The 25,932-nt window shown below is 37.0% G+C and overlaps 2 protein-coding genes and 1 long non-coding RNA gene across 8 annotated transcripts; 1 reads left to right on the top strand and 2 right to left on the bottom strand.

The window, feature by feature from the left end:
* Positions 1–4,002: 4,002 nt before the first annotated feature.
* Positions 4,003–14,679, top strand: CRCK2 (calmodulin-binding receptor-like cytoplasmic kinase 2). Of its 3 annotated transcripts, XR_966789.3 has the most exons (7): positions 4,003–4,550; positions 5,270–5,505; positions 5,839–6,007; positions 7,397–7,486; positions 11,221–11,519; positions 12,299–12,675; positions 13,169–14,679. XR_966789.3 is itself a non-coding variant. In XM_006827465.4 (6 exons), exons 1-6 carry the CDS (start codon positions 4,292–4,294, stop codon positions 12,542–12,544), a joined length of 1,299 nt encoding a protein of 432 aa, XP_006827528.1. In that variant the 5' UTR covers positions 4,003–4,291; the 3' UTR covers positions 12,545–13,081. The 3 variants fall into 3 exon arrangements, 2 of the variants coding, with proteins under 2 accessions (XP_006827528.1, XP_088728570.1); XM_006827465.4 differs by lacking the exon at positions 13,169–14,679 and having other exon boundaries at positions 12,299–13,081; XM_088872444.1 differs by lacking the exons at positions 7,397–7,486; positions 11,221–11,519; positions 12,299–12,675; positions 13,169–14,679 and adding an exon at positions 6,164–7,219 and having other exon boundaries at positions 4,005–4,550.
* A 2,243-nt stretch (positions 14,680–16,922) lies between these two features.
* On the bottom strand, positions 16,923–17,378 carry LOC148781404 (uncharacterized). Its single transcript, XR_016059584.1, has 2 exons — positions 17,283–17,378; positions 16,923–17,058 (listed from the first exon to the last, which is right to left on the bottom strand). It is a non-coding gene; the product is annotated as an uncharacterized LOC148781404 (long non-coding RNA).
* A 734-nt stretch (positions 17,379–18,112) lies between these two features.
* LOC18422825 (uncharacterized) lies at positions 18,113–25,477 on the bottom strand. Of its 4 annotated transcripts, XR_016059583.1 has the most exons (8): positions 25,389–25,477; positions 23,898–23,920; positions 23,690–23,746; positions 23,358–23,469; positions 21,787–21,936; positions 21,509–21,653; positions 21,197–21,260; positions 18,113–19,539 (listed from the first exon to the last, which is right to left on the bottom strand). XR_016059583.1 is itself a non-coding variant. In XM_020670150.2 (7 exons), exons 2-7 carry the CDS (start codon positions 23,918–23,920, stop codon positions 19,330–19,332), a joined length of 894 nt encoding a protein of 297 aa, XP_020525809.1. In that variant the 5' UTR covers positions 25,389–25,477; the 3' UTR covers positions 18,113–19,329. The 4 variants fall into 4 exon arrangements, 3 of the variants coding, with proteins under 3 accessions (XP_020525809.1, XP_011624714.1, XP_088728569.1); XM_020670150.2 differs by having other exon boundaries at positions 21,509–21,936; XM_011626412.3 differs by lacking the exon at positions 21,509–21,653.
* Between the last annotated feature and the right edge of the window lie 455 nt (positions 25,478–25,932).

The following is a 25,932-nucleotide window of genomic DNA, read 5'->3' as shown; positions in this document are numbered from 1 at the left end:
TTCGGCCTGAACCAAGATCCGTGGACTAAGGCTTCGGCCTTAACCAGTTCTCTCTATTTTCCATTCAATAATGTATGCTTCCACGAATTCTAACATGGTATCAGAGCACTGACATGTTTGCTCTTTGAGCACTAGTAGGGCAACCGTGCCTCTTTCATGTTTGGCCAAAGACGATAGTGCTGCCGATAACAGCGGCGACAGCAATGAACACAACCTTTGCTTTGCAAGAGAGGCATCCGCTCAATGCAAAATCAGTTTCCAGAGTCAATACTTTGCTTTGCAAGAAATGTCCACTCAGTAGTTTGCAACAAAGAATGGAAAGAAGTACCGAAGAATGGAAAATCAATCTTCACGATGTGCAAAATCAGTTTGCAATGAAAAATCAATCTTTACAAATCCTGAAAAACGTCCCTCTTCTTGTCCCCCTCTTTGGCCATTGTTACATTTCCTGAAACCCCTGCCTAGCAAGAAAACCCTCTTCTTGTTCTTTCTCGTCTTTCTTTTTAAGAAGCCAGCCTCAATGACTGATAACGGCTATCAAGAATCACATGAGTCTCCTTCCTCAGTCACGGAACTATCAGATTTGATGCCTATGGAAGGAATTCTGCTTCTCCTGTTGGTTCTAGGGATAGATCAACTCCCATGGAGCACGATGCCCTTCCAAACTCTAAAACTAGAGAAGGCCTTCTCTCCCTTCCTCTGTACCATTCCCACTCTTGGGCCCCAAACATAGAGAGAGAGAGAACTTCATCAAGCACCAAACATCCCTTATCTCACCCCAAAAATCTCATATATGAACCACACCCATCCCTCTATTGGGCCTCAATCTTAGGGAGAGAAACTTCATAAAAACCCCAAAAAGGCCTCATTTAGTATTCATACGCTCGGAACCCACGAATCATCAGTCCTTTCTCGCACTAAATCCAAGACCACCAGAGCCTTTTGCCTTCGACGAGTTTGGCTTCACTCAGTCCTTTCTCACATCAGCTGAGATCCGCGCCGACTCTCGATCCATAATTCCCTTCGAAGAATTTCGACTCTCTGATTTCAGTGGAGTAGGCCCCGCCGAGCCTTTCCTTCCTCTGAGGCCGCTCCTCAACAGATCCTTCTTCCACCATCATTGATTTATTTCGATTGATTCCAAAAAAAAAAAGAAAAAAAGAAGGCATTTTGTTTGAATGATCGAATTTCTCGATCGTGGTTGATAATCAAATTTTCCGTTACTTGACCCCATTTGATGATAGAGTTTTCCGTTGCTCCATCCTGTGTGAAGATGTAGCATGTTGGGCTTTAGATCCATGGACGTAAGGTTTCAGTCGGAACCACATAAATGATGTGTTCTTTCAATATCTGTGAAAGTATGCTCCTACGAATTCTAACATGGTCATGGCCAAGATGATCAACGAATTCTAACATGGTCAAGGCCAATATCACGAATTCTAACATTGTCAAGGCCAAGATGATCAACGAATTCTAACATAGTCAAGGCCAAGATGATCAATTTGAAAGTCTTATGACGCCTGAATTACAATTTTTGGTGAGGCTTTACTTATTTTATGTGGCTGCAGCCCTATCAAAACATTTTTTCTTTTTAAATGGGAATGTATACCCATTTGTAAACTATAAAAAAAGTAAACATTTGTGATTCTAATAATAATAATAATATCAAGACAATGACAATTGTGATTCTATGAATTATAAAAAAGACTAATGTTTCAATATATTGAATTTCTGATAAAATTCTAATAACAATAATATCATGATAATGACAATTGTGATTAAGGTAACTAATGCTATTGTTAGGTTTGAATTATTTCCTTGAATGAATAGAGTCTACCGACCCATTAACAAAGAGCCGAGTATGCTAACATAAGTAGCGCAATAAGACTAAGGCCAACACTCATCGTTCTAGAGAGAGCATATTCGATGAGAGAGAGAGCAAAGAGAGAGAATGTCATATTTGATGAGAGAGAGAGCAAAAAGAGAGAGAATATGTCATATTTGATGAGAGAGAAAGCAACGTGAGAGAGAATGTGTCACTTAAAATACCGATAAAGGACCCAGCAAGAAAGAATATTGGCCTACCTGGCCTTGCCGTCATGTTCACTGCTACTGACGTATGATACATCGCTGGCCATCCTTATATTTGATGAGAGAGAGCAAAGAGAGAGAGAGCAAACAAGTTATATTTGATGAGAGAGAAAGTGAGTAAATTAACTACATATTTAATAGTGGGGCCATTGAGAAAAGGTCGCATAAAATGGTCCCATAAACCTGGTCAAGTGAACTAAGTTCAACGAGAGAAGAATATTCATCCAAGGGTGAGGTTTGTATAAGGAGACAACTTTATACTATTGAAGTATGGTACACCTCAAATCTATGTCGAAAGTGCAGTTTCAGTGCCACAAAGCCTTGCAATGATATGAGAATATATTGTTGTCCCTAATTATGAAATTTAAAGTTTCACAAATGGTGACGGTCAAACAGATCTATAAACACTTAAAAATCCTGAAAAAAGACGGTCCAAATATCGTGTCAAAACTATTTTTAAAATTAAAAATCCTCTTTTTCCTTATATATAAATCTCAAAGTACGGGATGATCCATTTGAGGGTTTTTAAGTGTAAAAACAACCTTCCATTTGAGGTTTTTAAGCATACTTTTCTAGAGGGTTTTTTAAGTGCCGTACTCATATAGTATAAGGTTGACACCTTATATACACTTATTCCTTCATCAAATCACAAAGCCAACATTGTTAAAAGGACATATCAATCTCATCATTCATCCCTGTGCAAATGGTTGTTAGAACTTCGAAAAGGCTTACTTTATGAGTCTAACAATCTGGACCGTCCAGATTCCCCCCACAGTCTGAAATGACGGTCCAGATGAGGCGGCCTATTTTAAACCCAACAGGCTTGGTACCTCGTAAAGGCTTACTTTATGGGTCGAACAGTCTGGACCGTCCAAATTCGCCCCCACAGTTTGAAATGACGGTCCAGATGAGCCGGTCCCTTTTAAAACCAACAGGCGCGAACCATGGGATTTTCCTTTTGGCAAAACTATCCAAAAGATAAGTCGAGGCATTTCAAGAAAGAGAAAGCATACCGTACACAACTCGTGTACCAATCAGAATCGACCAACTGAAATTCGCCAATTCAAATGCAGAACCCGTTTAGAGGTCACATAGGCTTGAGGATCTTCAAAATCACCGATTTGGATTTTGATTTTTTTTTTGAGAAACTTTTTATGCTTTCTCTACAACATAGACGTTATATATTTCCCTTTACCTAATTATCCATTTTGAATGGAGAGGTTAGATTGTCGCAATCATAATTTCAAATCTCTACACTATTTTATTTTTAATTTTTTATATGAACTATTTTGACATCAAATTTTGGACCTTCAATCCTCAGTACTAACGAAAAATATAAAAACAATATTTTCAATAAAATAAAATGACCAAAATACTCTTAAAATTTTCAATATGTATTTTGGTTATTATATTTTATTGAAAAAATATTGCACCCCAATGAAAATCTGGGCACTTTCTAAATTTTATATTTATACAATTTGTATAAAAAAACTAAAAATAAATTACTTTGAAACATCGGATCTAAAATCAAACAATAATTGGTTCTTTTGATCACAATTGAATGGCTGGATAGTGAAGGAAGCATAGAAGAATGATTAGATGGTAGGGGAAACATATTCTATGTTATAGGGGAAATGTAGAAATATTTCCCTTGTATTAATCACTTGACCCCGAATTGGAACCCAATTCAGATCAAGTGGATCAGAATCGATGTGCGAGCAATCCTAGTATGATTCTAGTAGCACTTGAATTCACATTCATTCAATTTTATCTGATCACTATTATCAGTCGTTGGATCGTATTTCATCCGGTCGAAAAAGACAAGAACCACAAAACACTTCTGTGACAATCAAATTGTTTTCCACACACAAGTCGTGTACAATACATACTCCCTAAGGACTAAGGTCTAGAATAGTCACAAAAGATAAATGTTGGAGAACTCTTTGGTAATTTCAAACTGGTAGGGCTTCTACGTAATTTCTCTATTTCCCAAGGGTTAACTTCATCATAAATAAAAATATCTGAGTTCTGTTGACTTAATCTTCTGACACAAGCAATCAGACACCAACTCTCTTTACTCCATAACCAAATGAATTTCCGAGTCTAAGTCTCAGTTCGAATTTTCTCTCTCTAAAATAATCCCATTACGCGGCCAATTACGCCATCACTGTTGACTGGAGTCCGCCACTTTTGGCCGGAAATGAGCCGTCCGGTAACGCCTTCCGGCCGAAGTGTGAAATCCAGCGGCCGGACCACCCCTATTCATAGCCGTGAGTCCTCGTTGAATCCCGGCTATGCACCGTCCCCCATTTGCCGGAATTCGGATTCCAGTGGGCGGAATCCGATGAAAATTGTGGCCGGGATTTTTTCCGGTGCTGTGAGCTCATGTTTTTCCGGGAGCACGAGCAGTAAATCGTCCTCAGTTGATGAGAGTTTTGATGATCTTAAAGCGCCTTCTGGTAAGTTTTTGATTCAATATTTTCTTCATTTTACTCAAAAATGAAAGGAATGCTCTTTGTTTTGATGGGATGAGAGGTCAAATGTTGAGGCCTTGTGATGGAGAGAGAGAGGTTTGTATCACTGAAAGGAGAGGAATTGTGGTGATACACTGAATTCTTTTGAGTTTTTCTATAATTTATTTATATAATTGCTGGTGCATTGGTGTTTTAATTGCGGTTTAATTTATTCCCGTAATGCTCTGTGGCATCAGAATGTTTTGCTTGAAGTCTTTTTCTTTACAATTAGGAAATTATTGATTGATTTTCCTTGATCGATGTCATATTCTTTATTAATGCCTTTCAGAGAAATTATTTCTGTTTGATTTGCAATCCAAATATGATGGATTTGAACCAAATTTTGATTGAAATCTGCCCAAAAGCATGGAGATTTCTTCCTATTCTTTTATACTTTGAAGAAAAATCGAGAAAATGGGTAAAAAAGGCAGATCCAAGTTTGGTACTTTTTCAGATATTTCAGCTGCTATAGCAACACCAGTTTTGGTCCATTTAACCCGAACTTAGGCTCGCCATTAAACTGCAATTCCAATTCTTGTCATTTTGGTCACTACTCACCTTCCTTTGGCCAGATGTGGCCGCTATCTCTTATTTCTTCATTTCATTTGAATGGTAATCTCCGCTTAACTTGTTTTATATTTTGGTTATGTCATTTTCCTTCATAGTTTCATCAAGGACTTCAGGTGTTAGTGAAAGATCACGATCAAGAAAGGCAATATACTCTAATTCATATAATTCTACTGAGACACAACCTGGAAGCATGAAATTTAGCATCGATGAGATATACAAAGCCACTAGAAACTTCTCGCCGTCTTTCAAGATAGGACAGGGTGGGTTCGGGACTGTTTACAAAGGAAGGATCCATGATGGAACTGTTGTTGCCATTAAGCGTGCAAAGAAGGTGAAGTGCACATTTCACTTGAAATTTCATTATTTTTCAATGAGAATTACCACCTTTGAACTGTACTCATGGAAATTTTGGAATTTGTGCTTGATTACACAGTCCTTTGTAGAGAAATTATAGAGAAATATAGTGCTAGTTTTTTCTTAGAGCATGGGTGTTGGTTGTGACTTGAACTCTGTAAATCTGAACTGGAGTTGGGTGTGGTTCTGTTTAAGAAACAAAGTGGAAAAATATAATGCGGGTTGTTTTAACTGTGTCAATTTGGGTGGTTTAATTGAGTTTTAGAGGGGAAATGGAGAAAATTATAATGGGTTCTTTGCTTTTTTTCAGAATATGCATGATAAGCATTTAACTGTAGAGTTTCAGAGTGAGATCCGGACTCTTGCCTGTGTTGAGCACTTGAATCTGGTTAAGTTTCTAGGATATTTGGAGCATGGAGATGAAAGGATTGTGGTTGTGGAGTACGTCCCCAATGGAACACTTCGAGAGCATTTGGATGGTAAGCACTTAATGAAACATCTCCATTCTAGTTGCGGTGTGTATTTGTGTTTTTCGTTAGCTTGGCTTTAGTTTTCTTTTATCTTCTTTTTGCGATAGAGATAACTAATTCCTGACTTCCCTATTTTTTTTGTCATGACCACTATTCCTATTGAAGCCAACCAGTTTGGGCCGGGCTGACAGTTGATTGCGTTATTTTAATCCAACTCTAGACATAATCAGGTAGGAAAATATCATTAAAGGTTTGAAACCTCTTACAAAATCATTATGGGGCCAAATGATCTCAATTAACATGTGAAAGGTTAATTTTTTTATTTTCATTTCACATAAGTACCTCCTTAAAAAATAAAAATAAAATTTTTCAAATTGCCTTTGTTCAGGATTGGGAAGCCCGAACGATTAGAGGCCTTTCAAGAATTTGACTCCTAAGAGCCCTGAACCTAATGATGAAAATACTTATGCTTGTTCAAAGTTAGAATAGGAAACACATTATATAGTGTCAGTAATGAGGAACAATTAGGAGTATTTTTGTCATATGGCAGTCAAATTCTTGCATGTACCAAATGACATAAATAGCACTAATTATTCTTCATTAAGAATCTTGAACAATGTGTTCCTTATTTGTAATCATGAACAAGCACGGGTATTTTTGTCATTCAGCTAGAGCAACTTTGGGATCAAATTATTGAAATGCCCCTAATATTTCATCCTTCCCAACCCTAACCAAAGCCATTTAGGAAACTTTTTAACATTTTTTAGAAGGTACCGAGGTGAAATGAAAATAAAAAAGCAACTTCTAAAATGTTTATTAGGATAATTGGACCTCTTAAATGATTTTGTACAGTGTTTCAAACCCATAAATGATATTTTCCCTAATCAGTTTTAATTCGACTGAAAATTCAGGTGTACTGAAATTGGATGCTATGTTCATGAAGTATTATGTCTGCATTGCAAAGATAAAAACTTCCCAAATTTGGACACTCCCAGGTCGCGACTGAGATTGCAAACTTTAGATTCTCATCTGGCTGAAACAGTTCTGAAATCTAAAAATTGTGAACCTTGAGGGATTGTGGTGGTTGTAATGGTAGATATTATTGTTCTTATCCTTGTTGTCTCTGGAGATTCTAGGCACACAGGAAATTTATGGGTGGAAAACAGAAAGATACAAATATCATACCATTTGGCTCTGTGTCTCGTATAAAGGCATTTATATCATTCTCTCCTCTCAAATCTAACCCTTTTTTTTTCTATAGATTTATGGATTATTTAAAGAAAATTTCCTTTTCTTTCTTTTGATTAATTTGTCGCTTGTGATGTTAAATTGTGCTAAGTCCTCTTCATCAAAGGAAAAGAGAGAGAAAACAATGGCTTTACTGGTGTTATGTTGCAGGTGTCAATGGTGATACGTTAGATCTTGCTGCTCGGTTGGATATTGCCATTGATGTGGCTCATGCAGTCACATATCTTCATATGTATACTGGTGTGTGTTCAAAAACTTGGATACTTATCCCCATCTTTAATATTTCTTTTTTCTTTTCTTTGCACCAATATCTATAGCGAGGATTAAATCTTGATTCCATGTCAATTGGAGTAGAAATCTTCCTTCGAATGCCTTCTGGTGGTTGCAGGGTTTCATTATTTTACTTGTGCCACCCGGGATGGCCTTTACTTTAAATTTAAAATATAATTGGTAAATACAACACATACAATTAAAAGTAAAACCATGGCATAGACATAATCCTATTTTGTCTTTATAATAATGAAGTGAAATCACTATTTAGGAATATTTGTCTTTTGTATATAATGACCATAAGTTCAATAGTCAACACAATCACTTTAAAATTCGGGAAACCTTCTAATAAATGATATCCAATATAGGTTCTAAAGTTGATGAGGCTCAAGATGTGCTTGTGGCTTCTTCTCCGTAAAAATGAAATCTTGATTCCCGGTAGGGATCGTCAAACGCATTCCATAGTCCATATTATTGTAAATCTCGATCTCAAACTGGTATGGATCTTTGATTTATATACTTTAAAAACTTGATTGCAAATATGTTAGAATCACGATTCGAAACAACAACATATCTATGTTCCACATATGTCAGAAACTTGATTCCATAGATGTCGGAAACTCGATTCCGCATAGTAAAACATCTTGAATCCTGGAGTGTCGATTCCAAGGGGATGATAATCTCGATTCCAAGGAGGACGGAATCTCGATTCCATAGGTGGATGAAACTTGGATTTATTTTGGTCGAAACACGATTCTCAAAAACTAGGAATCTCATTCTTGCAATTCCTATAGTACGGACAACGATTCCTAAGACAGGAATCTTCTAGCTCGCCGCGATTTCTCGATTCTGGTTCTTAAAATGATTCGGGTTCCCAAGCGTTTCCAACAACTATGATACCTACAACAATTTTACATCAAAGTTTGCAATGAATGAGTCTATTCTCGAAGTTTGAGCAAAGAGTTAATTGAAATATTTTAGGGCTGGTTGAATTCCATTTCCTGTGCCAAGTTGCCTTGGTAGAAAATAATAATCAACAAGGAATTTCTCCAAACTCCTTCTGACAAATACCAGTCTCGCATGTAATCAGTGTGTACGTATTTTCAAAAACCATAAATGCATTAAATGAGAAAAGTTCCCTTTGTCTATTGAGTGTATTTGGGTTCTGTGGTATTCAGATAAAAATGTTTAGTAGGTTCTGAGTATGATTTAACTAAAATATGAGGCAGTTGTTAGTTCTAACTTTTTTCTTATTTGATAGGATGGTGCTATTAGTGAACATAATGGTTTAAGCGGTCGCCGCCTTATTTCTGCTAACCCCATTAAGAAATAACAATCAAAAGTGTCTGTCACTGAGTCCTTGTCTATGTCATTTAAGAGACATCCTGTTAACTCTTACTAAATATCGGGAGCAATATAGCTGGTAGTAACATGCCTAGAGCATTTGCTGATGAGCTTGCTTCTATTCCCCAAGTATTGTCCTGTGGCAAAGAAGTCCTCGACCCTCTGTTAAGTGAACCTGCAAAAATAATATATCTCATTGGTTCCTTAACCTATACTCATTTAGTGTACTAGAATTTGCACCTTGTCGATCGGAAGGATGGAATATCAAATGGCAAGCCCACGATATGCTTGTAGCTGATTCTTATACTCGTAAAGGAAGGCATTGTCGATATAATGTTTGGAAGGTTACATCATATCCCAACAATAGTGCATACATGCAAGTGTTCTTCAGCACTTATAAAAGGAAAACTATCATTGAAATGATGAAATCACCTAAATAAATTTTACTAAGGTGGTCAAATCAAGCAATATATCTACAAAGTGGTTAGTTGAAAGAAAATCATTTCACCCAAATACCTCCTCTGCTATTTTGTTTAAGAAAAGCCCAAAATGCCTGTATTCTAGATTTGGAATCCTAAAAAAGCAGCAGATTTTGGTAGTTTGACCTAAAACACATGTGGGGCCTAATTACCCCCACTTATTGCATATTCCAAACCCTAAGTAGAGGTTTTAATGAAAAAACACATGATCCAAGTTTGGAACCACAAGCAGGGTAAGTTTCGTTCCTTGGTTTCGGCCACCGAATTGTGCTAAAAGTTGTAAATACCCCTACTTATTCTGTGTTCTAAGGCGGAAACAGGAGATTTTAGTGCAAAAATCTATTATGGATTTGGAACTCAGAACAAGAAGGTATTTACATCATTTAGCTCGGGCACTTAAATCTGAGCAAATTACCAAAACCCTAGACCAATTGGCATTTTTGACAAAGAGTTGAGGAGGTACTGGAATAATATGATCTTATTAAGGTAACCACTTTGTTGATAAATTGGTTGATTTGACCACACCATTTTCATGATATTTTCCCTTAATAATTATAATTTTTATAAGGTGAAATGTTTGCCATCATTTTTTATGTGAAAAACACTTATATATGCTAATTACTAGTTGTTGTACAAGAAGTGAATGTGTTGGGACTATGATGCAAGTTCAGTCAGCAAGCATCAACTACTTCTGCTATGAATAATAATGGAAAAGGATTCTTTTCCTGGCTGAGAGGGGAGGTGTATAAGGTGAGCTGTTGATAATAAGCCTGTATCAGTTTCATGGTTATCTTCTCATTTCCTTGAAGTTATAATGCATTAAAATCAAATAAAATTTACCCCAATAAGAGGCCTCTAAACCAAAGAACTTGCTAATTCAATGAACTGAGTAGTTCATGAAATCAATATGTCTGGAATTTCACATTTTTCCATAATAGATTCAAACTTTGTGTGTATGTGTGCATGTGTGTGGCATGTCTAAGGCTGTCTAAAGGACATTATCATATTAGTGGTATCATCTTAGGTATTCTACAAAAGCATCTACAAGGTGTGGTCATTTGGCTATTATAAAGTAAGTTGATTTTACATACTTTTTATGCATCAGAGCTAGGAAATTTGAATTGCACCAACATTCTTGTTAACTGAATGCGATCCCAATTTAGATAATTTTAGCAAATAAAAAATTGAATGCATCCTAATGCACTCCCCAACTTCAATGCCTGCTTAATTTTGGTCTGGTGGCTTGGTTATCCATTAGCAGGCTGGAAAGTGTTTTGACTGCCTCTCTCTCTATTCTCTCTGTCCAACAACCTCTCTCTCTCTTTCTCTATTTATTAAATTGTTTATCTTATGAAATATTGAATAATGATAACACTTGCATGGCTTTTCTCTTTGAGAAAGTATGTTCTGAGAGGGCTATTTTTTATTTTTTTAATGAATGATCTTGGGACCTGGTGAGAATGGAACTCTAGACATCACATTGTGGCACCTGCCACGCGAGCCACCTCTACCTAGAGCCTGTTCTCAAGTACGTGCTAGGAGATTATCAACCTGAATGGTTTCCTAATGTCATTCCAACTCTTAGGACTGGTGTTTCAGATTTGCTTTGAGATTTCCTGACATAGTTTAGAGAATATTCTGGATATCAACAACCTAAGTGTTTAAATTACCGGGCTTATATGTTCAACTAATTTGCATTCATGATGATCAAAATTGGTGCATATCTAGAGCTTATAATTCTGAAATATGTTGACTCAGATTTTTTATTCCCCCCCCCCCCCCCTTACCTCTTACATAGGAAACATTTCTTACAGCATTTGAAAATTGTCATCTATATGAGCATGTTACTTACAATGCTACCATGGGCTGGTGCCTATGCAGATCGTCCTATCATCCACAGAGACATTAAATCTTCAAACATTCTCCTCACTGAAAATTTTCGAGCAAAAGTTGCTGACTTTGGATTTGCTCGCTTAGCTTCAAATGATGATGGTGCTACCCATGTCTCCACACAAGTCAAAGGAACTGCAGGTTACTTAGATCCTGAATATCTCAAGACTTATCAGCTCACAGAGAAGAGTGATGTCTTCTCGTTTGGTGTATTGTTGGTAGAGATAATTACGGGAAGGCGCCCGATTGAAGCCAAAAGGGAACTCAAAGAACGGGTTACGACAAGATGGGTGGGTGCTCGCACCTGGCTTAGTCTTCCTTTCATGAGTCAGTTTTGTTACTTACTGAACCTTGAATATATCACCACAAAATCAATATTTCTGTCCTCTGAGGGTATTCATCTTAAACTAAAACATAGTTCATATTTCAAGGGAAAATGGTGAATCTATGCAGTAATTGCATTACAATGTCTGTGAGATTTACATGGTCGTGTTTAATTCTTGCGATTTTGTCCTATTGCACCTGATCATCTATCAGTAAATGTGCAAAAGCAAATGACACATGCATTCACATCTCCTTATTGGACTTGTAATAGATCATCTAAATGAACATGTGCCCTTATTTTGGTGGCATCTATGCCATGTTCATCCTCAAAGATTAAAACCTTCATTATTGTAACACCATTTTCGGCCTTTACAACTACAATTTTGTAAAAACTTTCAGCTATAAGCTAAATTTGGTCACCGAGTCACTAGCAATCCTTTCTGTACTCCATTCATATGCTTTTTTATACATGCGTTTCAGAGAAAAGGACAAGGAAATTAGTATACCACGTTCCAATGGAGTAGGACATGTGATAATCTAATGGACCATCATCCATCCGTTCCTTCTGACAGAAGGTGGTGATTAATAGCCACAATCCGTCATCAGGAATTAGTGATGGATGCCCTCTGGAGATTACAGTATGCGACATTGGATTATTATATATCTTAGTAGAATGTAAGCATTTCCGTGTAATAGAATACATAATCTTCTAGGAGAAGCTTACTTTCTTAGGCAATATTTGCAGGCAATGAGGAAATTCACAGAAGGTGAAGCTATTTTAACATTGGACCCAAGATTACGGCGAACTCCAGCAGCTAATTTGGCACTAGAAAAGATTCTTGAGCTTGCTTTTCAATGCTTAGCTCCAAGTAGACATTCACGACCAAGCATGAGGAGGTGTGCTGAGATCTTATGGAGCATTCGCAAGGATTACAGAGAGCTTATTGCTTCAGATCCACGTTCTTTGTCCTCTCGTTCAAAGAGTCCTTGACAGATGATGGAAAACAATAACAAAGATTGAACGTCCTGAAAGGATTACAGAAGATATCAGGCTTCTAATGTAGCTTCTGAATTTCGAAGTTTGAAGCCTCCAGATTCAGGGCCACTTGCTGTTTTCATATGGTAATTACTGAAAAGAATTTATCAATATGGTCATTATTCTTTGTTTAGTCAGTGTGCATGGATCTGCCAACTCTGAATCAGAGCTGGGAATGAGATATCAGATGAGGTATGCACGATTTTTGGATGTAAAATTGACTTCTATCTACGCAAATGTATGAAGAAACTTGAATTTGTGCCTTATGAAGTGAATGTATTAAAATATCAAGAACAGTATAGAAAGTGTGTTAGAGGTATTGCTGAGGTTCATTTGTTCATATTTGTATCAATATGTGAAAATCATTTATGGAATTTTGATAAGAACAAGATAATGTGGCTAGCAGTGGTTGGAGTGCTTGGACATGTCATACAAACAATGTATCCATGTTGATGGAGTTCTCATTTATTGCATATATTTGTATATTACTCATGTATTTGCTTATTGTTTCTTGGTAAATTTGTCATTGCAGTGTCCATAAGATTCAATGTTCAGTTGATTGCCTAAATGTGTGTGCAGGAGGGATTTCAAGAAAGCATGACTAATGACCACTCCTAATATTAACAGTATTTCTAGAGGGAAGATGGCATTGCAATTCCAAGATGAAATTATCAATTGCAGCATCTATAAGGAATGGTTCCTGTCAAATTCACATTTGATACTATCTCGTGGGAATTGTGGAATATCACTCAGTACTTGTGGAGAGAGACAGGTAACAGAGACCAAAATTTTAGGAAAAGTTTGTATCCAAATGACCAAGTTTTTTGTTCTGAAAAAGCTCGACACATCAGAGCGCAACGATGTTTACTAAGATAGACCAATAAAAAACGGCAGAAAACATGGCCAAACGAACTCAAGCAAGATCTCTAGAAACTGAATTGTTGGATGAATTGAGACCCTTCCATCAAATCTACATTATCTGCAGGGCAAAGATTTGCTGGATTGAAGTAGGAAGGATTGAAGTTCTAAGAGTGTCTTCCTTTTGTACCATGGATACCTCACCAGACTCAACTTCAGGTGGTAAACAAATTGATGCGAAAAGGAAAGAGAGATTCCAACATGGTTTCCTTATGCTTTTTTGTCATCCATGGTTGCTTTGTGAGTATGCTTAGGATTTAGTGTTGAGTATGCTTAGGATTTAGTTACTAGAGGAGGAGTGCCAGAGTCCGACATTGATGCGATGCCGGCCGCACTAAAATAGTGTGGCCCACCTAAAATTCTATGGTTTCCATGGGACCCCCAAATACTTTTGAACACATGTGAATATTTCTCTGCCCGGAAAATGTGGTTTTGAAGGTCTGAAAAGAGTCCAAATCTAAGCAATTTAGGATTTGTTGAAATAGACTGCAAAACAGGGGTTCAGATAGCACTCAAGCTAAGTAATTTGAGGGCTCCGAGTCCAATTTTCATTTATGATCTTGATATTGGAGGGCAAGAGGATAGATACCGAAATTTTTGGGTCAAGGGGGATCCAGGGATTTTAGCGGGCCCGGCCTGCCAAACATTTGTCTTTGGAGCAATTCTAATCAAATGTACTCGTCTTCATACTCCACATCCTTGGAGCAATTATAATCAAAATTACATATCTTCACAGTTCACATATTTGAAATGTCCAGATGATCACAATTTACTGCCAGTTCCTAAGAGGAAGCTCAATTCGCGTCCAAGAATATTACATATTTGAGTACCGGCAGAGGAAAACGGGTATCAGCAGATGCAAGTAATTTTTATCAACAGAGCACATTCTGCTACTCAAATTTTTAATCACTCACACGACATTAGCTCTTCGCTCGATGGCTAAATGTCCTCCCCAGAGTTTAAAAATTAGGCTGAGGCAAATCGGACTTGGCCGAGTAACTAGGTCTCGGGTCCTAGGCAAGGCAATTTTTGGGCTAGTTAGTTGTACATAATTGTTTTAAATTTTAAGTGTATTATTAACGCAGACTCATATCAGATACGTTAAAAGACCTTATTGGTTAGCTCAACCTCAAACTTTTTTTATAAAAGGGTGCAGTTGGCCTACATTTGCATCCGTAGCTGTAGAGGTAAGGTGTACCTTCAAATTTTATCATGGTATATAATTTTGATGTAAAATATTCTTAGGATTATCTCAAAATCTATTTTTATATCTAATTATAAAATTTTAAATTTCAAAAATGGTTAAAATCAAGTAGATCTATAAATAAATAAAAATCTTGAAAATGGACGGTGTAGATAGATAATATGTTGTAAAATGCACTATTTTTGAGACAAAATCTTTTTTTTCTTTGTCGTCATACATCTCGATGTTGAGAGAGATTATCAATCAAAGGGTTTTTCAACATTAAAACTACCTCTTCTGATGGTTTTTTTATGTGCATTCTTAGCTCTACATTATAAGGTTGCAACCTTATATAAATTTTTTACTTTGTAAAGAGCACCTTTTATACAAGGCACAATAACCACCACGCCCGTTCTTGTATATATAACCACTCTTTTCTTTAGAAAAAGAAAAGTGAGCTGGACTCATGTGAGTTACTCGGACTCCCCCGAATAAATCGCCTCAGCCAGGTCCCTAGTACCTTGGCCGAGTCGATTTTACAACCGCATATCAAAAACTCATCTTGGAGGTGGATTGAGGACTTAAAACATACAAAACCACCCTTTAAACTTGGATATGCAACATGAAAGAAAAGAACGTAGGATTTTGAGCCCCAATAATCCTCCATCTTGACATCTCTATCAGCATCTGTTGGTCGTGGACTGTCCATTTAAGGATCTTGATTACATGTCCCATTCTCAAAATGTCATGGTTTTTCCGTTTTATCAATTTTTTTTTTTTTGGACACAGTTAACGGAGATTTCATTTGAGAAAATGAAACGGAAGTATAATCAGGCTCATAATACCTGAGAAACTAAAAGAAAGAAAACAAACGGAAAGGAAAAGAAAAAGAAAAGGTTACAACAAAGTAACACTTTTGGCTAGCCCATCCGCTAAAGAATTTATCCCTGTTAATTAGTGAAAAGCACTTGTTTCCCCCTCACATAGGTCTAATCTCCATTTAATTAGCAGCCCACTTCGAGGATGGGAGTCTAAACACCATTTGATACCATTAGAGGAACCCCCTTCAATGATTAAATGGTTTTCCCGTCTTATCACTATAACCTCTTGACTACCATGGTGGTTTCATAAAACCGGACCCATAAGTTTTAAGAGCCCTTGAAAGCATACGAGTAGTGTGAAAATGTTTGGAAATTTCTAATTTCCCAATGCTTCGTGTTATAGAAGTACTTCTGACAAATTCTCAAGTTTGCAAGATATTGTTATATGTAATACTAATACCTTGTAAAAAGTTCTCAAGTTTGCATTATAATAGTCTTATATGTAATACTAATGTCAGATATTGTGTTCCAAAATTCCAGCATATACCGGGTTTCGACACTAGAAATCTTTAATGGATTGAAAATGATTTTGATTATTGATTAAGAAATTTGAAATTTCAAAAGTGGTGCACATTTAACAAATATATAAACACTTTGGGAGTTTTATTTGGGTGAGTAAAAGTGGTAAGGGCTTTGGGCCCCTACCTTTTGGTGAGAATGGAATCAGAGACCGACAATATTACCGCAAAAACCCCATGCCATTCTCAAAAAAGTGGCAAGTCAATAGGGACGTGGACCCCTACCCTTTGGTGAGAATGCAGTTAGAGACCTCATTATGAGGCTCGACAATACTGCTGTCAAGGCTCCAAGTCATTTAAAAAAAAAAAAAAAAATGACAAGTCAAAGGAGATTTATGCCCCTACCCTTTTGGTGAGAATAAAGTCTCACCATGGGCTCAACAAGTTTTTTTGTTCAAGATCCATGACCGTTAAGACGATCAATTTTGGGGTCTTCCAATTCTGGAACTGCATTTTCCAAGGTGAATCGAGACTTTAGAGAAATCAAAGGAATGGGAAACTATGTCATGAAATGGGTTAAAAAAAAGCATGTAATCGTATGTTTCGTGATGTTTTGTAAGAAACGAAGTTTCTTGATGTTGATGGATTCTTAACTCGCACTCCTTGTATGACGATTTCATTCCAAAGTCTCTCATTTGGAGCCAGACGCACTCCCCCTAATCCTTCATTTTTATTTTCAGAGAGGAGTATGATTGATACTGCCTCGCTTTTCTCTCCTTCTCCTGGGCACTACTTTGTTTGCCCTTCCCTTTGGTTTTGGATAGAGAAGCCAATTCGTGAAGCCAACGTCTAAGTAGTTTCTTTTGTCTATGCTAGAATAATACCATTGGAAATGGGGTTGAAGTCCTGGTGATAGCACTGCTGAACCTCAATTACCGATCGAGTTTTCCATTCCGTTTCTATTCCCATTGACACATTTGAACATCACTGACTATTTCTACAACGTAGAGGCTTGTATTCACCGCTTATCTACCAAAAAAAAAAAAAAACACGGAATAATACCATTGTTTATAACTAGTTTGTCGTCCAAGTGGAAGCACATTCTCTTTTTTTTTTTTTTTGATATTACAAGAGAATAATACCAAATGGAAGTACATTGTTTTTCTTTTATTTCTTTTTGGTAAGTCAAAAGTGATAAGTCAATACGGATTTGAACCCTTGCTCTTTGGTGAGAATGGAATTAGAGATCTCACCATTAGGCTTGGCCATATTGTCGACGCACTTTGTAGGACGCTTTTTTCATGTTTTTGGCAAGACAATAATGCACATTTCCACCCTAGCCAGTTCATCTGCATATCCAAAATTTGCTTTAACCAGTGTCAAATTTAGTTGAAAATACCTTTTAACTTCAATTTCTTGTTGGCGATATTACTGGTCGTGCAGCTAAAATCCAATGCCAAAAAAGATGACTTCAGAAGCCTAAACACACCAAAACCAAAATTTGACAAAATATGCGTGCGTTGAGGTGTGCACATGCGTGACAGAGAGAGAGAGAGAGAGAGCAGACTGGCAAAACCAACATTTTAAAAAAAATATACAGTAGAATAGACTATACAACTGTGATCAATGGAGATTGAATCAGTTCCCACGTATTCAGAACTTTGCACCAGGAGAAACAGTGATGAGCAACAGAGTACAACAAAATCATAAAATCATCTAAGCCTTATCCCATTATTTGAGGCTGACTACATGATTCTTGTTCTTCCATTCTTCTCTTCAAAATTCATGATAAGATGTAAGAAAATTTTACGCTGGCTGCATACCAAAACACACCTCTTTACCCAGGCTTGGGACAGGTTAAGTTTAAGATCCTTATCCTTATTAGACCTAGCAAAATCATAAAATCAATTGCCCAAGAGTTTTAAGCAAGAGTTGCAAAGAACGAGAGTTTCTAATTAGAGTCAAATTTCCCTAGCATCCAAATAAAGATTTAAAACCATCCACATTTACCTTCTTTATTTGGAGTTTGAAGAGTTGTCTCCACAACAGGCAAAAGCAATCCATAGAAAGAGAGAAATCAGAATAATGCTAACGCCATTCACACTCAAATTTTTACCAAAATCCTAGACAATTATTCAGATCAACAAAGAATCTCCAAAACACGAAAACGACCTACTCAATTTGGTGTCTGACAGATTAAAAAACATAAAAGACAAGTCCATAAAAAATTTAAGGCACAAAAGCACAATTTAAATTGTTACAGCATTTTCCAAGACATGGAGTCTCTCACAGTGACCTTAAATAGGAACCTCCCCAGGTCTCTTTAAGGAGAAACACAACCAGAATGGTTTCTCTCACTTTTTTCTGGAGATACACTCCAAGAATAGTCTCTCTCACTTTGTTGTGGTGGAGAAATGCTCTCAGAATAGTTTCTCTCATTTTCCTTCGCAAGAGAAACGCCGCAAAAATGTTGTCCCACACTCTGTTTTGGAGGGGAGACACTAAGAGAGTTGTTTCTCTCACTATGTCTAGGAGAGATGCTAGCAGAATAGTCTCTCTCTCTATGTTTGGGAGGAGACATGCTGCGTTCTTTCTCCCTTAGCATAGGAGAGAGACTACGAGAAAAGTTTCTCGCACTAGGTTTGGAAGGAGAAATGCTGAGAGAGTGATTTCTCTCACACTGTTTTGGAGGAGAGATACTGCAAGAATAGTTTCTCTCACCATGTTGAGAAGGAGAGATACTCCGAGATTTGTATATCTCTCTTTCTTTGGGAGGAGAGATACTGTGAGATTTGTATATCTCTCTTTCTTTGGGAGGAGAGATATTGTCAGGGTTTTTTCTCTCAGTGTGTTTAGGAGAGGTGTGAGAATTGCTTCTTCTGCTATGTTTAGGAGAAGAGATGCTACGAGAAGTTGAGCGATACTTATCTTTGGGCGTAGAAGGCCTCTCACGCCTGTAGTGTTTGTCGAGGGAATGCTCTCTGTGCCTTGTTGGAGATGAAAGGTGAATATTCTCTCTGTGCCTTTCGGGAGACAGTGAGCGGATGTGGGGATGATCCCTGTGCCTTTCTGGAGTTGGTGAACGGTGGGGATGCTCTCTATCCTTTCCAGGAGTAAGTGAATGGCGGAACTGTTCTCTTTGCCTTACAGGAGACGGTGTACTGTGAGGATGATTTCTGTTCCTTTCAGGAGTCAGTGAACTGCGGGGATGCTCTCTATGCCTCTCAGGAGTTGGTGAACGGCGGGAATGCCCTCTGTGCCTCTCAAGAGTCGGTGAATGGTGAAGGTGCTCTCTGCGCCTCACTGGAGATGGTGAACGGTGAAGACGCTCTCTATGCCTTTTGGGAGATGGTGAACGGTGGGCATTGTGCCTGCTACGAGGGGAGTGTGATGGGCGGCTGCTACGCCCGCCCCTTGGAGGAGAGCGCTCTCTGTCTCTACGTGACAACAGAGGGGAAGATCGACGTCGATCCCGATATGGCGAGTAACTTGGAGATCGTCGGCGTTTCTCTGCAGATTCCAAGAACAAAATGAAATAACAAGAATCAACACTAAGGAAGAAGACACACTCTTTCTCTATGACGAAAATTCTTCACAAGAATGGATGGCTACAAGTAAAACTGCTGGGAAATTTTCAAGTGCATCCTTATGAGCACGTGACAAGGTAATCTTTTACGAATACGCTGCTCCCATTCATCTTAAAACTGTCAGAACCTCATGATCAAATCAAATCTTAGTTCTAACCACCCAGACATCGAAAAAGAGTCCAGATATATAAACATGGCCTAGTTACCAGAGAGAGACATTGAAAAGGAGCTGATCTATAAACATAGACTACTTACCAGAAACATCCCACAGTTGCTGTGACCCCAAGCAAAATGCAGACATGTAGGTGGTTTAGAAGCTCCAATTTAACAGGGAAATTTATCAAACCACACCAAAGAGATTCACTATTTAATGTTTCATCCATCCCCCTAATCCTAATTTCAGAAAACCCATCAAGGTATACATCACAAACGCTCAAATATTGATGGAGGTGTAAACTCTCAATATTGCCCCTGCATCGAAACTAAGTGATTTTGAGAAAAATTACTTTGGTTACCGAAACAACGTTTCATCTGAAAATTTCATTAGATTTTGGCAATGTCATACCCAGCCTTAAAACACTCTCCCTCTCTCTAAGAGAACTGGGGGGCTCCTCATGATGAAGTCTCTTAGCAATGGCTGGGTATGACATTGCCAAAGTCTCTTAGCCAATGCTGGGAAATCAATGCAAAACAAGACCCACCCATGAGCTGCCAGTAACTTATGCCGAAACAGGTTACAGGCCCCCTATAAACAGGTTCACCTCTCTCTCTCTCTCTCTCTCTCTCTGTGGCTTAACATAAATGTGTCTGTGGCTTAAAGTAAACGTGTGTCTGGCTTAAAAGTAATTTATAAGCCATCATGACAAGAATCTTGATGGGCATTTTGGAAGTACAACAAAAAAAATAAGTGAAATGTACATAGTGGAACTCCAGGGTTTAGCTTGATAAATTATCTAATGCATCTTGAAGTATCAACATTTGAGTGGGAACCATAGGTTGCAGGTTGGACTATGACTCTTTACCACGTGTGTGAGCAAAAGGGTGTGAGAGAGAGGTCTCTTGGGAATGACAAAGTATAACATATGGTGTACGGTACAGCATAGGGGCGTCTATTGTCCATTACCAATAGATCGTGAAGATTAATTACACCTAAATGAATGTCCACAACCAAATGTACATTTAATCTTCAGTGCGCATCATTGGGAGATGACCACGGACAGAAATGTGATGTGCCACATACCGTACACCACTTTTGTGTACTATATCCATACTCTCTTTCTGAAGTCCTTTTTCCATAACCCTTGCCCAATTTCATATATTTTACATGCAAGCCCAAGTTTATTTTTAGACAAGCTCCATATCTGGAAAACATTTCACCTTATTTGTAAAGTATTTCATCGAAGATCCTCTATTTTTCTCCACTTTCATTCAAGATTATTTTTTTCTTTCTTTTTAATCTTTAACAACATTTTTTTTCAGTCTTTCTATATTCTCAAATACCAGGTCAACATCTTTTTCTTGGATGGTTCACAAGAAAGGGAACTTGCTAGAACAAATATGGAAGAGGTCAGGTCACATACCTCTGCCTGTTCTCCTGCCAAGATATTCTCCTGGGGTTGGTTGCCTACCTTTTCTTCTCTTCGCCTGAAAATTTGATGCAAAAACTCAATATCAGGAAACAGCAACCAATACAAATACAATTCATGAATAAATCACAATAAGGAACGTGAGATACAAAAGAGAATACTAATAACACCGTTCAGAAAGCAATAAGAATGAACAAAAAAAATGATCCATAGGTATAATTTAATATTTTTATAATGTTGCTTCAGTATAATACCCTTATATCAAAAACCGAAAAAAAAAAATATCGAAAGGATTACAGGGCATACAACCACCCCCTGTAAAATAGTCGAAATTCTCGAATTCGAACGATGTGTTTAGAGGTCGGTGTGTTTTGATTTGAGAGGTCGATGCAGAGTTCGAACAGTGTTAAGAGCTTGGGTTGTGAGTTCGCAGAAGCTACACACACCCGCCCTGCTGCCAAAAAGTTATCAGGCAACATTTCTGAAGAAGATGAGCAGAGCTTTCGACAATTCCCATAAACCATTTCGCTCAATTTCACAGCACTACTCTTTACTGTGCTAAAAGAGGGTAACGGTACATCTACCTTCTCCACTGCTATGACACGGCCTTCAAGCACTGAACGGTTCAGGTACTTAATGCAGCGATCTGCATCTTCAATTGTTTCCATAGTCACAAACCCAAACCCACGGGATTCTCTGGTGCGAGGATCGACAACCAGATGGCATTCCAAGACCTGCAACCGAAGAAAAAAAAAACAAAAACTTTAATCAACACCATTTTATAGAGGATTAGGGGAAAACCGAAAAAGGTTTATGAACCACATTTAGAGATCAATTTCTCTTTATGAGCATTGAAGTTCCATTTAATAATATTAGTTCATATTACAAGATATTCCCTGTAACTATCGAACCTCAAATGCAAATGAAGGTGTTCACTAGTAAAGTAGACTCAGGTGAATATCAATATCCATGATGCAAGAAATTTATCAAGAGGACCTAAGAACAATAGATAATGGGTGTGTGTATAAGGGCAAGGCTCTAAACAATCAAAGTAAAGTGCACTTTCAAATAGTGTCGAGAAATGTGGTTTCAGTACTGGAAATCTTTGTGCTAGCCTTAAAATATATTTTCATCTCTCATTATAAAATTTAAAGCTTCAAAAATAGTGTAGATCAAGGAGCTCTATGAAAACTTGAAATCTTGAAAATTGAGGGTCCAAAAATACATTACAAGATGCACTATTTCCAAAACTTCAAATCCATCTATTTCTTATGTCCATGCATCTTGAGGTCGAGATGATCAATTTGAGGATATTTGGGCATCAAAACAACCTCTTCTAGTGAAATTTTTGAGGTGCGCCCTAATTTGATTGTTTAGAGCCTCGCACTTATATAAACTTTTTCCATAGATAATTGTTTTCAAGTAAATTATCAAGATGTTTGTTTCAATTTTCCTTGGTCAAAAAAAAATGTTTGCTTCAATTTTTTCTTTTACTTTGCTCTGGTTATCCACTAGGGCATCATATCAAGAATCAAATGTTGAGTTAAGGTAGCACAATTATACCAAGAGCCCCCCTCCCAAGGTTCACCTATTATAGGCCACTCAATCAGCTGTGATATGAATGACCCAGAGCATCCTAGAATATAATAAAATATAGAAACTCTCTCTCTCTCTCTCTCTCTCTCTCTCATGTGTGTGTGCACATGCATGCCCATGTGCATGCATGTGTGTGCTGTGAAAAGAATTATTAGCCTTAACTCAAACCATTGACCTCTAATACTACATGTGAAACCACATAATCAGGATCCATCACCCGTCAAATCTGAGCTTATGTGGCCAGACCACCTTTTTTTCTGGTTGAATAGGTGAATAACTACTAACGATAATTATCAAACATGGTCTTCTTCAAAAAAAAAAATAACAAACATCAACCAAGACTTAAGACTTCAAGAAATCCTGCAATCAAATGACCGTAAAGCACTAATTCATAAACTCAATCCATTCCTAGAGTCTAGACTCAAAGAGGTTAAGCTATTCTAAAAAATGCAAGCATATATATATGATACCCCATGTCAAACATGTCACGATGTCTCTTTCTTAAGGTCCAATAAAATGTCTAAAGCCCCAAAAAACTGATGATTCCAAAGTAGCATACCTTCCCTTCACTTTGAAAATGCCTCTCAAGTTCTCTTGTAGTAACTCGTGTAGATAAGCCAGTAATATACAAGTTATTTCCAGGATTTTGTGCATCATCAGGATCATAGCTCCTGCCAACCATTTCAGTGTATGTGCACATAACATCAAGAAAAGAAATACATCAATTGCAATACTCATAAGGCATTAGCATCAAATAAAAAGGAAACGATGAACATCAGATTTAAAGTGAAAAAATTTCAAATATCTCAAGTTAAAAAATAGACAAATTATTTCATAAATTTATTAAGGGTAAGATAAGGAATATAAACTTAACACACGCAGAATACATACCTAGACCGACCCCTTGATCTTGATCTCGACCTTGACCTTGAATCTGGTCTCCTACCTCTGTGGAAATCAGGAAGGGCAGAAGATTGGAAATAATGGCCATTCAATTTTAAATTTCAATCACAGTTTCAAAAAAAAAAAAATTTCAATCATTGCAGGCAGAAGGAATAAAATAAAAGGACAAAACTTTTCTTAAATAAGGATAGCTCACCTTCCTCCTCTTGAGTATGACATCTACCACCAAACCAAACGTAAAGAAATTATTGACCCCTCAAAAGATTAGAATCCTTAAATTCCATAAGAAACATAGATTTTATATATAATCCCATGACATATAGATTGACCAATGGATTTCCACAGGTTACAGACCAAATCTCAGTATTAGATAAAGGAAAAGAACCACATAAATAAAGTAGTACAAACATGTACATCTATTTGAAAAGCTCAGTTCAAATGATTATATTAGCTGTGAATAAAAAAAATAATCTAGAAAGAGAACTGTTAAAGATCTATTTATTATTGAATGAAAAAAATGGAAACAATGAATAGATATTTAAAAAAGGATAATGAATAAAGCAACTTAATAAGCAGCACAATTATCCTAGTATAAGTTTGAGAATAAATAAAGGTACTTTTATCAATAAACCCATGCATTTGAGAAATAAAAGTAATATGTTTCAACATGCAGTGTACTAAGGGAATGACAATCTAGAGGCCAATGCATTACATATGTGAACAATCCAGTCAGATAGTCCAAGTTATTTTTGTTTTTTCCCAATAAGACGCCAGTTTCATAGTTAAACTCAAGATTTTAAATGGAGGAAAATCCCACTTCTTTTTTTAACGATTCAAAGTTTCCTTACAGCAAAGAAAAACAGATATAAGCGATGGAAATTGCTTAAATTTTAGAAGTTCCTCTAATGAACGGAACATTGTCCAATTAAATGGGACAATAATCATGCGTGCTCAGAGTCCTAACTAGGAGAAACTCCTTTAAAACATAAATAGAAAAATAAAGCTTTCAGAACAAATCATAAGTTGCACTGGTCGATTTGAAACTAAACAATACCAACAAACCTAGCTTCTCATTTTTGGAATGATCATGAGAACTTAAGAAATTTCATCTGGAATGCCAAATGAAAAAACTCGAATAGAAGAACTTATTCAGAGACAAAAGAACTATTCAAGAAATGAGCGACTGAAAAATATCCTTATTATAAGATTGTTTCTGAAACCGAACAAACATGTTAATTCTGAAAAGTCTTTCCTATGAAATTACCATCAAACAAGAGAAATAATAATAATCTTAACTATGAAAATTAACAGAAAAATTAAAGAGTCACACATAAATTTGGCACAGGCATACAAATATAGAAGCCAAGACAAGTGGAATCAAGAGAATCCAATCAAACACGTCACAAATGAAACCCTAGAATTCATTCCAGACATTCTCAGGGAAAACACAAAAATCCTCCAAATGCAAAGCAATAAAGGAACAAATCAATAAAAAGCAACAACTTTCTACAAAATTCGTCTAAATAAAAGAAAAAAGCTTCACAGGTCATCATAAAACAACCAGAGATTAAGCTGCCATTACCGGATTCATCAAAAAAGGGCCCTTCAATAAAATTGAAAAGGAAAAGAAACAGATTCAACAAATAAAAAAAAAAAAAAAAGAGAGAGAAGGAAAAGGGAAGCTCACCGTGATCGATTAATGGATTGATGGAGAGATTAATTCCCAGTAATTGATGCTAATTCAAAAGTAAATCAGAGAAAATTGCATTTATAAGTATGTATTCGATCTTATTTGCTACTCTATTTATACAACCACAGAGAAGAGCCGGACTCGAAAGCTGGTTCAGTTCGGTTTAATTAGGCATCGGGCCCTAGGTTTATTTTCTGTTCAAATCCACGAAATTTCGTTGCGAAATTTCGGAACGGATCTCATTTTACCGTTGTAAAACCAGGGCAGGTTGCTGGAAGCTAAAGACAAAACAGGTTTGGGCCGAAATTTGCACGAATATCTCCTGAATTCTTCGGCCTAAGTTTCGCCCAACGTTTCTTAGGACTTTGATGAAGTTTGAATGAATTTCAGTAGGTGGGAATTCATTGTCCCAAATGAATTCGCAATTATCTATACGAAAAAGTTTACGCAAGTTGCAACCTTAGAAATGTAGAATTAAAGGTGTACCTAAAAAATCTGTTGGAAAATGTTATTTTAATATTGAAAAACCTTTTATTTGATC

Source organism: Amborella trichopoda, chromosome 7 (genome assembly GCF_054954075.1).
Source record: "Amborella trichopoda isolate Santa Cruz 75 chromosome 7, AtrichopodaSantaCruz75HAP2 v2.0, whole genome shotgun sequence".
Taxonomy (NCBI): Eukaryota; Viridiplantae; Streptophyta; class Magnoliopsida; order Amborellales; family Amborellaceae; genus Amborella; species Amborella trichopoda.
The sequence above is the reverse complement of the archived record's forward strand: the minus strand, read 5'-3'. Positions and strand labels throughout refer to the sequence as shown.